The sequence below is a fragment of the Olea europaea genome, chromosome 17 (assembly GCF_002742605.1).
Source record: "Olea europaea var. sylvestris chromosome 17, O_europaea_v1, whole genome shotgun sequence".
Classification (NCBI taxonomy): Eukaryota; Viridiplantae; Streptophyta; class Magnoliopsida; order Lamiales; family Oleaceae; genus Olea; species Olea europaea.
This window is the reverse complement of record NC_036253.1, coordinates 11073307-11087219: the sequence shown is the minus strand read 5'-3', so window position 1 is coordinate 11087219 and position 13913 is coordinate 11073307. Positions and strand designations below refer to the sequence as shown.

At 34.6% G+C, this 13913-nt stretch overlaps 2 protein-coding genes across 2 annotated transcripts; both read left to right on the top strand.

Moving 5' to 3' along the window:
- The first annotated feature begins 4233 nt into the window (after positions 1-4233).
- LOC111365621 lies at positions 4234-8146 on the top strand. The gene is made up of 4 exons (XM_022986160.1): positions 4234-4382; positions 7313-7530; positions 7778-7934; positions 8045-8146. Exons 1-4 carry the CDS (start codon positions 4317-4319, stop codon positions 8144-8146), a joined length of 543 nt encoding a protein of 180 aa, XP_022841928.1. The 5' UTR covers positions 4234-4316.
- Positions 7880-9583, top strand: LOC111366309. The gene is made up of 3 exons (XM_022987044.1): positions 7880-8246; positions 8433-8581; positions 9098-9583. Exons 1-3 carry the CDS (start codon positions 8146-8148, stop codon positions 9283-9285), a joined length of 438 nt encoding a protein of 145 aa, XP_022842812.1. The 5' UTR covers positions 7880-8145; the 3' UTR covers positions 9286-9583.
- Positions 9584-13913: the final 4330 nt, after the last annotated feature.

Here is a 13913-nt window from a genome sequence, read left to right as displayed (position 1 = left end):
CATCTGTTCGTGGAGAGCTATGCTGCCCCTCATATCGCTCAATCACAAACTAGACTCTTCCCTGACTTGCTGCTTCCTTATCGAATTTTTGAGGCATATTGTTCCACCTCTTGTATCTTTAACACCAAACACCCAGGTCCCACTGGGCGTGCCAAATTGTTTCGTGCGGGTTGTCGCTAACAATTAAAAGGGGATCAGACGATTGTGTAAGGAACAGACCTCTTGAGACAAAGTCCCAAAATGGGGTGTTTTATTGGCGATGACTTTACAATTGGAACTTAAACAGAATGCCTCCAAGGGGCGCAAGCACACGAGTACTGAAAAGAAATGTTTTAAGTCTAAACTAAGGAATTGAAATTACATATTCTCTATTTGAGAGTGTTTGATTCGGGGTCCATTGCTTTATATCTTTTCTTCCTTTTATATTACCTTGATGCTCTCTTTGTGATCAACCGCTTAGAAACTGCTTAATTGCTTTATAACTGCCCACTTTTTTCATGGTGGCCAACTTATCGTGGAACTGCCGTATCTAAATGCTGCCACTACTCTTTGTCGTTCAACCGTCTTCAACTGAACTCTTTGAATTATGGAACGTGATAAGATTACCCAATAACTATTTCGATAACTGCACTTTTGGATAACCACAATATCTTATGTTTGCTAAGATCTTGGGCGATTCGAAGGTTTGGGCGAGAACAGGGTCATAACTCTGAACGACTGCGAGGCACTTCATTCGCTCAGATCTTGGGCGTCTTGCAAGTTTGGGCGATGGTATTACCGCGTCCGTGGGCTTCCACTGCATTCATTAATAACCATATTTGGGCATTTATCCTGAACTGCCCAATTGGGTTTCATTCTTTGGGCTATTCGAATTGGGCTGCACTTTTAGCGTGTCAACAGAAAGCAAGCATTTCAGTTTTGACGATGTCATGCTCTCAAGGAATTCATCAGGTTCCCATCGAAGAAAAATAGATGCAAGAGAGCGTGTGTGAATTCATCCAGGCGATGTTTTTTAGAACAAAAAAAAAAGAAAGGAATTTCCTGTCGAAGAAAAATAGATGCAAGAGAGCGTGTGTATTCATCTGGGCGATGTATTTTATAACCAAAAAAAAAAAAATAATAATAATAATAAAATGATTCCAATGTTTACTTTTTGTAAATTATAATTTCATATACTATTACTTTATAATAGGCCATCCAATTTTAAATTTTTTACTTTGTTTACCTCCGTGCCCAAAATTTGTTAAACCTCCAAATTTTATTGCCTAATTTGGCCTCATTTCATCCACCCCATCAATTGCCCAGCACAACCATCCCCTTGATTGGCTTCTGCCATATGAGCTCATGTTTGACAACTATTATTTTGAAAATTCTTTTTTCTAGATATTATTTTTAACCATATATATTTCTACAATAAAATATTTTGCATGTAAGTTCAATTTTTCTCTACTTTTTAATCACATATTATCCAAAAAATTAATATTCAAAACTTTATTTTACTCAAATGAGGTAAATGTGACTCTACACAATTATTTACCCTCTTACAAGTTATGCTCGTGAGAGGAAAAGGCTTCGGGTGAAAGCTGCCCAACGTAAGATAACCTAGGCGAAAAGATCAGTGATATCTCATGTATTGCCTCGTACTTCTCTATATATAGATTGGCCACTTTTGTTCTAAGGTAGACAAACTTCTCAAAAACTCACCAAAACTCTCATGAGATGACTAGAGCATGAGCTATTGCAATTGTACAATATGAGGTTTTGGGTAATTAGAATAGAATGTCTTTACCTTTCAATATTTTTGTACAAAACGCTCATATCTTTTATTTTTTAATATTTTTATCCCTTATTTTCACTTTTCGTTGCGAAAAATGTCATTTCATCCAATTTTTCATTAAAAAAAATGTAAAATGACAAATATACCATCATATTTAAATCAAACAAGAAAAGAAAGAAAGAAAAGAAAAATTAAGAACAAATTGCAATTATGCTCCCAAACGTTTTAAAAAATAGCAAGTGATTCCAAATAAATTATTTGAAATTTATTTGTATTTTTTTAAAATTTTGGTATTATAGTTGCAATTTGTTTTTTATTTATTTATTTATTTTATTTATATGGGAGAGTATATTCGTCATTTTACAACTTTTAATTTAGAAATTGATGAAAATGATGATTTTCGCAATATAAGGGTGAAAATATCAAAAAAATGAAAGATGGGGATATTTTGCCCAACAATATTGAAAGGTATGGAGTTATATGCTAATTGCTCTTTTAATAATTTATTTGGACTTTATGCAGTTTTTAAAAAAGTTTAGAAGTATAATTGCAATTTATTCTTTAATTATTCTTTCTTTTTTTTTTTGTTTATTTAAATATGATGGTATATTTGTTATTTTACATTTTTTAATTGAAAAATTGGATGAAAATAATCTTTTCAACAATAAAATGTAAAAATAAGAGTGAAAATATCAAAAAAATGAAATATAAAGACATTTGCACAATAATATTGAAAGGTAAAAGCGTTCCGTGCTAATTATCCATCTATTGTGCAAGTAACTTAGATGTGGAGTAAGAGATGGCCTGGAAGCGGCAAAATTTTGAGTTCAACGTTAAGAGCTAATTTTCTACGAATTAAAATTTGATTTTAATCTAAATCAAAATCAAACAATCAAATATCAATTACATATTTCATAGGTCCCACAACTTTTTAACCACATATTTCAAAAACTTCTATTACGATCTATTAAAAAATCTAAGCCTTATTTGAGCCGCGTTATCTTGAAAAAATATATTCTTAAATAGTGATTTATCATCATTTTAACAACATATTCTTCAATAAAATAATATTACCTCCAAAATCAAAATTTTTACTTATTTTTTAACCATGCATTCTCCATCAATCTACTATTCTAAAATACATTCTTAAAAAATAATGAGGTTCAAACACGCCCCTAATTTTAAATCCCACCAAACACTCACGTGGTAGTGGATGGGAGGGTGCGAAGGGGTTTGAAAAGAATTTTATTTTCTTTGTAATTTATTATTCTTTTTTTTCTATTATTTTTTTGTCACCTGAAGAAAAAGTCCATTCAAAAGTCAAATGATAAAATTTTTATAAATTGATAGTAACAGATCAGAAGAAAAGTAATAAATTCAAAATGTATATTTCATTATTACCATGACCACATGTATACAAAATTTCAATCATAGTTACAATCTGAATATGATAAATAAGATTTATCTGAACCCCTATTTGATAATCATTATTTTGAAAAAAATGAGATTTTAATAGTGATTTTTTAAAAAAATATATGTAATTAAAAAGTAGGAAAAAATTGAGTTTGCGCCCCTGTTTGGCCCCCATTTGTTTCCAAATTTTAATTTTTGGAATAGTGTTTTTTTAAAGAATGTGTGGTTGAAAAAAAATGAAAAGTTTTCGATTTATGTATAATATTATTTTATGAAAAATTGTGGAGTTGAATATAAAAGAAAGGAAAAAAGAATGAAAGAGTCTGAGGGCCAAATGGGAGCTTAGTGTGTAAATGTGTAATTGAAAATGAGTATGAGGGTTAAAAAATTTTGAAATAATGATAATAAAATATGCGAAGCATTTCAATGAGACTAAGAGCATGTTTGAGCCCCCTTTTTTTAGAAGTAATGCATTTTGAAATAGTATTTTGGTGAAGAACCTGTGGTTGAAAAGAAAGAAAAAATTTTGGGTTTGAGTATAATATTATTTTGAAAATAAGAGAGAAAAATATTTTTTGAAAATAATAAAAATCAACCAAGAGCTAAACAATATAATCATGTTACATTGATATAATTATTGACATAATAATTGACATTAGGGCAAAACCCCTTGTCTAGGGCCACATGACAAGTCCCCCACCTATAGGGGACGCCAAGAATTCTAGGGGGGACATCAAGCAAAACTCTTGACATAATATCTGACGCCTCTAGAAGTTTAGGAGACGTTAAGCAAAACTTTTGACATAATATCACGTGATACCTCATCATTGACATAATCAATGACATAATGGTTACGACACTTCGACTTAAGTAGTTGACAGCATTATTCAATTGAAAATGAAAAATTGCAAATATTTTATTCGGAACTAAGCTAGAAGCTGGTAGTGGGGTAGCTTTTCCGACAAATTTGGAATCCCATGTGGCGCGATGCTATTGGATGTGCCACAAAATTCCACGTCTGTCTCTGTAGAAGTAGAATAAGAATAGAACTCTCCAAATAGAAAATATAACAGAAAAAAGATTACTCTTTGTATCTCCATAGCCCCATCGATAACCAGAAGCTTCAATGGCGGAACCTCTCGAAATCAATCCCTCAACCTCATCTCAAGACTTCCTTAATAAGAACACCCAGGTAATTTATTTTCTCCATCTTTTTCATTTTTAAAAAATAAATAAACAATTTCCATTACTTTTTTGTGTGTAAAAGAGATTCCACTGATCTTCAATGCAGTGTAATCTTATGAAGGTATTCCAACGCAGAAAGTTATAAATTATATTCGATTAAACCAACTGTGTCTCTACAGCTACTGACGGGCCAAAAGTATTCTAATTACAAATTAGTTATACTTTGTTTTTGTTTTATTCATCTTGTTCTTCGCGCAATTTTTATGGCTGACATTGTGCGGCAATGATTTTCGCATGGAATCTGGGTATATGTATTTTCGAAAGAAATATACACGTGATTGCTTATTTATCTGTGGAAATAAGAAATTTAAATATTTTTGTGGATCATGTTATTCGTTTTATTGCATAGGCTTTTCAAGTCATTTCAAAGAGTTGAATTTTTTAGATAAGTAAAGCAATAGGGAGTTTGAATGACCAATGGGAATCAGGAGACAGTTTTTATTCATGTTATTCAGTGTTTATGCTAGAACAATAAAAGAATTCGAAAGAATATAAAAATATAAAAATATGCTCATAATAAATCATAAATCCTTTTTAAATAATCTAGAACTAATTAAGAAAATTAAAAGCCTAGCTTCCAAATTAACATAAAATAGATCAAGAAAATAGAAGATAATAAGTTTTCATATCAATAATCACGTAAAAAATTATAATCTATTACTATAAGTAATAATGTTTAAGGGAATCATTAACATAATCATTATCCTCGTTTAAATTTTTAGTTTATTTTTTTTGTTCTCTGTAATCCTTCTCCACTTGCAATGTTGTATTCTCCTTCCAAATTTTTTATAAGAAAAAGGAAAATTAAAAAACCTGTAAAACATTTTAGGTCCAAAAGCTAAGGCAAATAATTAATTGTTTAAGAAATGCAAAGCAAACAGGTGAACATTTTAGTTGGCTTGAGGAGTGATCCTTAGTAAATCGAGAAGTAAGCCTCACAAATGGCATTTAAGGTGCGTGTTTTGATGTGTTTATGATTGCCACACTTGATGCAGTATTCAAGGTGTAATCTTTTTTAAACAATGGTGGTGTTTGTGTTTGTCGAACGTCATACAATGGGAATCTAGATTTCTGGTTTTGCTGATCTGGGTGAAGAGTAGAGAGGAATAATTCCTGCACTGGGAGGTTTATATTTTTTGGTTTGTCAAGATGCTTATATGCAACTACATTGTTGAGTGGAATTATACAAGTGTTGAAACCATACTCGTATGATTTATAGGAATACCACTAAGGAGAAAGAAAATATCTGACTTTTACAGAAAATAATTTTATACATTGCTCTTTTTCTGGGCATATGTGCTGGAATTTCGGCTTCCTGTTATGTCATGAAAACAACTACTGACAGAAGATGATTCTGGTTATTTTTCTAGTGGGTGAACTACAGAGGATTTGGGAAAACTCCTTAGTGTGCATAAAGAGGTGTTTGTAAAGGTTGTCAAGCTTGTCTAAAATTATAATAGAGGCCCAAATCTTTATTTTGTACATATTTGACGCTTCAATCCGGAGGAATTCATCATTCATGTTTGTAGCTGGTGCATTGAAGCAAGATGAACTATAAACAAACTGTAAATAAGCAATAGAACGCATTTTAGAAGGCTGCTTGGGCTTTTTATGGATGTAAAACAGATTAGTCAAGCTGAACAATAGGCTGTGCTTAATTTGACTTTTGAAAGAACTGATCATGAATCAACGTTTAATTAACATGACTTCAAGCTTGAGTAATTTGATATTCTTCTGTCTAAAGTCATGTTACTTCACTCGTCGTGCCAAGTTTAATAAGTAGATAGATGCTAAAATGTTTTCCATGTTTCATTTTTGAGATATCAAAGGATCTTGGAAGGAGTTTGTAGGCTTGTAGCTATCAATGTCAAGCTGAGCTTCTAATAAATTATTTGATTTTCATTCCTAAGACCAGTTGCAAGGCTGAACATGTTGAAAGTTACGGAATGAAGGAGTTGAACATTCACATCTATGCATGGTTATTGCCTCTTTAGGACTTGTTTTGGGGCTGTGGATATAGTTTTGAATAACTAAATTTTTATTTTGGCGGGTTGATATATTAAACTGTCAGGATCTGGTTATTGGACCCTGAAGAGAACTTCATGATGTTCAAGGGAAGAAATCTGACTCTTCCTCAATGTCTTAACTTGATCATTACACAGATTTTAGGTATTTTTAGAAAAAGAAATGCTATATCTATGTGCAGGCTAGGCAAATTCACTTTAGCGCAGCATCTGTTTTTGGAAATACAGTCAAGTAGTTTCAAAGCATGAAGATGCTGTTGCCAATTTGATTTCTTTATTTAATCAGGACAGGGGATCCAATCGGACAACAAATTATAAATTTTTAAAAATCTTAAAGATACTGCAAACATTGGAGTCTAAATCTTCTCTGATAGTCCAAATAAAAATACTATCTGAGGCTTGTTAAACATGGGAAATCCTAAATAAGATGATATTGGCAGCGTTATCAAGGAAAACTAGTAACGCTCAGATTTAATCCTAAACTCTGCAAAAGCTCCATCACCATTCCAAATACTGAATCTTCTTGTCCTGCACGATGCAGTTAAGATGCTTAAGACATGCAATTTTGCAGTTCTCAAGTGGAACATTAAGCTATTAATGAATCTCTCTTTGTTTGTGGATATCCTAAGTGTCAAAATTTGTTTGTACTTGGGAGTTCTTAAGCCACTGGTGACTAGACCCTGGAAAAGAAGCAAAACAGTTACTTGCTAATGGTACTGGTACATTAATGCTGGAAAACTCCTGTAATATTCTTAGTTAAAGCAAAACAATACTTCCGACTGATAACGAAGTCTTCAACGAACATTTTTCTTATTCCTATGATGTGCCCTAATCCCTTGAGTCCGTTTGGCAGGTGCCACCACATGGTGTCTTACAGTCACCAAATGGCAATATTCCGATGTATCCAACCGTGTATCCTCTACTGGTTCCAGGGCTATTCCCTCCTCAGCAGGAAGAGGAACAAATGATTCATGGACCTGGTCTTTATGCTGTTTGTGCTCTTCCTTCTATGCAACCTTTTCCAGGATATTCGTCCAACACCCTTATTCCTTTTACCTACAACATACCTACGTAAGTATTTCTGCACTTCAGCATGACCCTGTTCAGTATCTGACATAATTTGGTATTGTTATCACTGCCATTTTATCTCTAGCCAATTTTTAAGTTTCTAGTCTGGTATAAATGGAAATGGAGCAAAATTCTTCTGACAATTGAATCTACTGACTCTGGATCCACGGTAACCAATATTTAGGTTAACAGAGAGGTTCATTCTTTCACATCTTTTTTTATGTACTTTTGATGCATGTCGTATCATTAGCGAACCTAGTGCTTTGGAGACCACGGCAGTGGGTGGCGAGCGAGGACAAGCAGCCGAGCAACAGCAGCAAGCTGGACCCCAAATACAAGATGTTGTGTATAAATGGAAATGGAGCAAAATTCTTCTGACAATTGAATCTACTGACTCTGGATCCACGGTAACCAATATTTAGGTTAACAGAGAGGTTCATTCTTTCACATCTTTTTTTATGTACTTTTGATGCATGTCGTATCATTAGCGAACCTAGTGCTTTGGAGACCACGGCAGTGGGTGGCGAGCGAGGACAAGCAGCCGAGCAACAGCAGCAAGCTGGACCCCAAATACAAGATGTTGTGCGAAGATTTCAAATTGCAGTTCAGCTTGATTTAATGCTCATGTTAAAGCTGGCAGTAGTTATTTATTTGTTCAACAAAGATGGATCAAGGAAACGGCTTGCTCTCCACATACTTTTAGCTTCCCTCATTTATCTGTAAGTGATTAGAGTACTTTCTTTTCTGTTACTTAACCTGGCCAAGTGCTTGGTATAAATTCATTCAACAGGTTATTTTCCTATGCCTTGATTTTGAACTTTTCATTCCTTAAGGTATTCTTGTTGGCATTCTCGCATATCTATGTGTGTCTCATGAGGCTTAGGTAATTCCCATGGGTAATGCAGATATCAAACGGGATCTCTTGCACCATTAATACGATTGCTTACTCAAGGAATGCAGAGGGCAGCTGCTCCTCAACAATTCAGACCACCTTTCAGGGCTGAGGATGTTCATGCTGCTGTGAGACTAGAAAACGAAAATGCTGCTGCAGAAGGTAAGATTTCTTGTCATGATAAGTGGAAATTACTTGGTTACTTTTGTTAGAGGCCTTGACAATGCTTGAGAAGTCTTGAATGTCATTTGAAAAATAGCACTCTTCTTGATATTTTAGGTTGAATATGGTTATTTAATCTTATCTAAGTGTGTTTTTTTTTTTGTTTTTTTGACTTTTCTATTCTCCAAAGCTGTTGAGCAGCCAGCTGAACACTGATTTATCCATTCTCATAGTAAACCATTTTGCATACATTTGCTTATGCACGCTTGCATAATAAATCCATATGCAAGTAGATGTCACTAATACGTTGTCAGTGTCATTGAAACTGGAGATTTTATGGCCGAATATACTTGGAATACATGCATTCATACATACACAAGTACTTACATACAAGCAGGCATGCCCACGTCGCTCTAATTCTCCATGAGTGTTTCAATTATTTTGTTTTAGTATATTTGTAGAATACATTTAGTTGAACTGTAAAAGTAAAAGAATGATCAATCTTCGACATTGCAGACGGGCAACCTGGAGTCGAAAATGAAAATCATCAAGTCAACAATGGAGATAGGCCAGTCGGTAACGAGCATGTAGTGGAACCTGGAGGCGAGGCTGACAACCTCTGGTTCAGAATTGTAAAAGAGATCCAGATTTTCTTCTTCGGGTTCATTGCTTCACTTGTCCCTGGCTTTCACAACATTGATTAGACTGTGAATAGTTATTAGGTTCTAACCATGGAGTGAACAATGTCTACTGGAGAAATGTATGATTCAGGAAGAGTCGCATAAAGTTCTGGTTGATACAATACAGTCTTGTCTTTGCTGTTGGTAGAATAGAAAGGTAATTCATTTAGGATTTGTGATTCGATTCTTCATATAGTTTAGTTTTGAGGCTTTTGATTTGCTGAGAGCTGCTCATTGTTAGTTATTGAATTTGGACAGTAGAGTGTTACATCTCTCCATAACTGTGAATTAATAATATGATTAAAAGCTGTTTCAGTGTGTTTGGGATGGTTTTAAAAGCACTTATGTAGTTGTTTGGTTGCAGTTAAAGAAGTGCTTATTGACAAAAAGAAAAAAAAGAATAATGGCTTTCTAAAACTATCTGAAAAGCTCTAAATGCTACTTTTATGACAAGTTGAAATCTGCATTAATTATGCTTATTTATTTATCTTAAAATACCTAATAGATCTAATTTCCTACAAATCAATTTCTATACTAAAAGATTGTATCATATGACAGTTTAACTAAAATTATAATTTTATATTTTATACAACAAACAAAACATTAATTAGTCAAACAATTGTGTAGCATGCACAATTAATAAATCAAAGAGAACTTTGTAGTTATGTTGTCAATTTGAATGCTCACTGTACTTTTTCTATTGACATTCATCCAACAGTTATTAGCTTTAAGTTGTCTACGCATCCAGAATTTGGCCTCCAGAAGTTGCAATGAAGACTCTTGGTAGTAATCTATAATGATTGTCAAACTGGGGCTAAGTAAATTGCCATGGGAAGACAATACATTGGATATGAGGAACAACTTTTGCCATTGCAAAAACCAACATGCATTCTTAGGCCTAGGCATTTTAATTGGGATCGAAACTCCCGAACCGAAATTGGAGCTTGCAATCCGTTTTTCATTAAAATAAAATAGGAATTGAAACCGATAATCGATAACCAACAGGTTTTAGTTCAGTTCAATTCAGTTCGAGGTTCCTAAACCAAAACCAAGGATATCGGAATGGAACCGATTTGTTATATAATTTTTTTATTTACAGTTGATAAGGTGGATAAAAAAAGGTACAAATAAGCATTCTAATTTGGGTAGTAATTAGTCTAAAACTCTATACTCTAATCCTAAGAAATCAAGACTAGTTCCTATTTTTTGCCTCTCGCCTCGCATCATATTGTTTCATTTCAGATGTTAGTATAGTTAGTCTTTGTAATTTGGGCTTTTTATGAATCGAAAAATTCAAGTTAGGTTGTGATGTAAGGGTCCGTTTGATTGCAAAGATGGAATTGAATTGCCTAGAAAACGAATTCCAGGAAATTGAATTACTTAGAATTGTTTTCCGGAGAATTGTAAATTATTGTGTTTGATTGATATAATTTCCCACGTGAAAAATGTTGAAATAAAAATATTTTTTGGTGTACATTTGATTTTGTTTTACATGAAAATTGTTAATTAAAGGGATGGATTTTACTAGTATTGGGGATTAAATTTATTTCCGTTGCCAAAAAAAAAAATTCAAGAAAATCATTTATCTTTCGATGTTCGTTTAGTTTTGTTTTACATGAAAATTGTCATTTAAAAGGAAATTTTTTTACAATAATTTTTAGAATTTATTTCCATTGTTACAAAAACGAAAAAAAAAAATCGTAGGAAAACCAATTTCCCACCATATATGGTGAGAAATTGGTTTTCCTTAAAAGCCAAGAAAAGTCCAAATTTCAAGACAATCAGGAATTCGAATTCCATGGAAGAAAAAAATGTATCAAACACACAAAGTTGGAAAATACAATTTCAATTCCATCTTCCAATTCCATTTCCGCCCTATCAAACACACTCTAAATTGATGAATCAAAGCTCTCATTCTTTACAATTCAAACTTTTTACTTTCATGCCCTGTTCACAAACTTAAATGATTTTTTAATTATCTTGAGTTCGTGGCTCTATTTTGAAATATAAATTCTCCTTTTTTTATTCAGAGTTAGTTCGAGATGTAGATTGCAATTTTTTTATTCTATATAGCTATGTATCTTATTAGTATTTTTTTCTCAATTCGTTTTAGGAGTTTAAGAATATAAGCATTATTTATAATTAAATTTATAGATTCTAGCATGCCTCATTCAAGGATCAAATAAGATTTATTAAGCACATGTTCAGTAGGTGTTTCGCGCGTGTTAGTCGCTAACAATTAAAAGGGAACAGACGATTGTGTAAGGGACAAACCTCTTGAGACAAAGTCCCAAAAAGGGGGTGTTCTTTATTGACGGTGACTTTACAATCGAAAATTAAAAACAGAATGCCTCCAGGGGCGCAAGCACACGAGTTATTGAAAGAAGTGTTTAAATCTAAACTAAGGAATTTAAAATTACATGTTCTCTGTTCGAGAGTTCTTGATTCGGGGTCTTTATTGGATCTATGTCTTTTCTTCCTTTTATACTCCCTGAATGATCGCTTTGTGATCAACCGCCTAAAAACTGTTTGATCGTTCTACAACTGCCCACTTTCCTCGTAATGGCCAACTTGTCATGGAACTGCCTTTTTTAACTGCTGCCATTACTCTTCGTCGTTCAACCGTTTTCGATTGAATTCCTTGAATCGTGGAACGTGATAGGGCTGCTTAATAACTATTTTAATAACAGGTTTGGACGAGAATAGAGTAGCAATTTTGGGCGACTGCATGGCACTCTATTCGCTCAGATCCTGGGCGAATTGCAAGCTTGGGCGATGGTGTTACCGCGCCCCTGGGCTTTCCTATTTGGGCCTTCATCCTGAATTGTCTGATTGGGTTTCATTCTTTGGGCTCTCTGATTTGTGGATCCTCCCATTGGGTTTCATTCCTTGGGCCGTTCGCTTTGGGCTGAATTTTTATGTGTCAACAATTACCCCCCAATATGGCAGAATTAATACCAATTATTAAATTTTTCCATATTCACTTTTGTGTTTCCAGCAACATTCGAGATTTCCAAAAATTTCAATCATTGTTTTCTTCCATAGCTTTGAAAAGGTGCGACGTTTTGCAAACCCTTATAACCCTCAAATACGCCATTTCACTGCACCATTAAATCACGCCTCACTTTTTCGCGTTTCTCTCCCACAATTTACTGTTCATCTCTTTGCTTCCCTACTACGTAACTCTGAAAAACTTCGTTTTGTCCCTAATGGCTCCTTCACAATCTCAATCTGGCGACTTCTTTAGTTTTGAAGACTTTCAAAAACTATACATAACTCCAAACTTTCTCGCATCCGCCAATGTCGAACTCAATGAGTTCTACCTAGGCCCTTTCTTCAACAATGCAGAGGCAGTCGAACAAGCGGCAGTAGGCCAGCTGTTTCCTTGTACTCAAGGCCCTCCATTTCTAAACTCTCTGCTGCTGGGGCCACTTCGTGAAAGAGGTATTCGCACTTGGCCCAAAACTGACGTAGTTTTCCGTAGGTGGCATGCTCTCTTTGTGGACCATGGTCCTACTAAGGCACTTTTTGATAATGCTAGGATTTCTGATTTGTTAGAAATCTCTATTCAACCCCCTACTTTTAATTCAGCACTTTTTTCGATCGCTCTAAATTTTTGGTCTTCTGAATATAATACCTTTGTTTTTCCTCTTGACCCCATGTCTATTACTTTAAGGATATTGGGGCCCTAGTGAATCTATCACTTTTGGGCGATACCATTTTTCCTGGTATCTTGGTTTCTGGTGGCGCCCCAAAGTTTGGTAGAAATTACACCGAGTCTTATTCAAGCCTGCAAACCCTTCATAACCATTTGAGAGTTGAGTCTTCCCATACTGAGCGAGTGGCCTTTCTTTTGGTTTGGCTTTGTAAATATGTTTTCTGTTTGCCAAGCATAAAGCCCTCCCTGAGCTATTTACCCATAGCGCACGAATTAGCGCGTGGCAGGCCTCTGAATTTATATTCTTTCTTTTTGGCTGCCCTCTATAGAGGCATGACTTCTCTTCAAACTTAAGTGAAAAATGGTGCATCTCCCACTGGCAGTGGACCTCTTTGGTTCACTCGAATGTGGTTGAGATCCTATTTTCCATTGCTTGGTGCTCCATCAATTTCTCGTCCTTCTGCTAGCTGTTATGGGCTAGCCATTGAGCCCCTGGCTCCTGTAAATATGTCTAGAAGGGACATTTTTCATTCTTTTATTCTTTGGATTCAATCCCTTCATTCTTTCCTTTTCCTCCCTTTTTGACTCCAGACTATGTGCATCCTCCCTCTACTATAGACAGCGCAAGCACCTCTCTGCTCATTTGGATCCAGTTTTTGACCGGGAGGAGTTATTTCATGATATTTTGACTGGGACCAATGCCAAGGCAGGGGTAGAAATATATGCTCCCCAATTTTTTTCTCGCCAACTTGGTTTCGGCCAAACCTGGCTTGTTCCTCCTTGCTATTCAAGGAACTCGATTGACCGCTTCCATATTATCAATAAGGCGGAGGCAGAGGTTATAAATGCTCGCAATTTTCTTTTGACGAGCCATTTTTCATTAGCCCCTTTTAATTCTAGCCATGCCATCAATCCCCTTTTTGAACAGCTCTGGTCGTCAGCGAAGCACAGATTGTTTGCGATTGATGCCAATTGTGCCTTTCATTCACTGGAC

What these genes read in the sequence shown, in the direction of transcription:
- LOC111366309 (XM_022987044.1), top strand. Translation starts at nt 8,146, where the DNA reads ATGCTCATGTTAAAGCTGGCAGTAGTTATTTATTTGTTCAACAAAGAT. An exon ending in TTAGCTTCCCTCATTTATCT is followed by an intron (nt 8,247 to 8,432) that starts GTAAGTGATTAG and finishes TGGGTAATGCAG; the next exon opens with ATATCAAACGGGATCTCTTG. An exon ending in CGAAAATGCTGCTGCAGAAG is followed by an intron (nt 8,582 to 9,097) that starts GTAAGATTTCTT and finishes TCGACATTGCAG; the next exon opens with ACGGGCAACCTGGAGTCGAA.
- LOC111365621 (XM_022986160.1), top strand. Translation starts at nt 4,317, where the DNA reads ATGGCGGAACCTCTCGAAATCAATCCCTCAACCTCATCTCAAGACTTC. An exon ending in TTTACCTACAACATACCTAC is followed by an intron (nt 7,531 to 7,777) that starts GTAAGTATTTCT and finishes TCGTATCATTAG; the next exon opens with CGAACCTAGTGCTTTGGAGA. An exon ending in CTACTGACTCTGGATCCACG is followed by an intron (nt 7,935 to 8,044) that starts GTAACCAATATT and finishes AGACCACGGCAG; the next exon opens with TGGGTGGCGAGCGAGGACAA.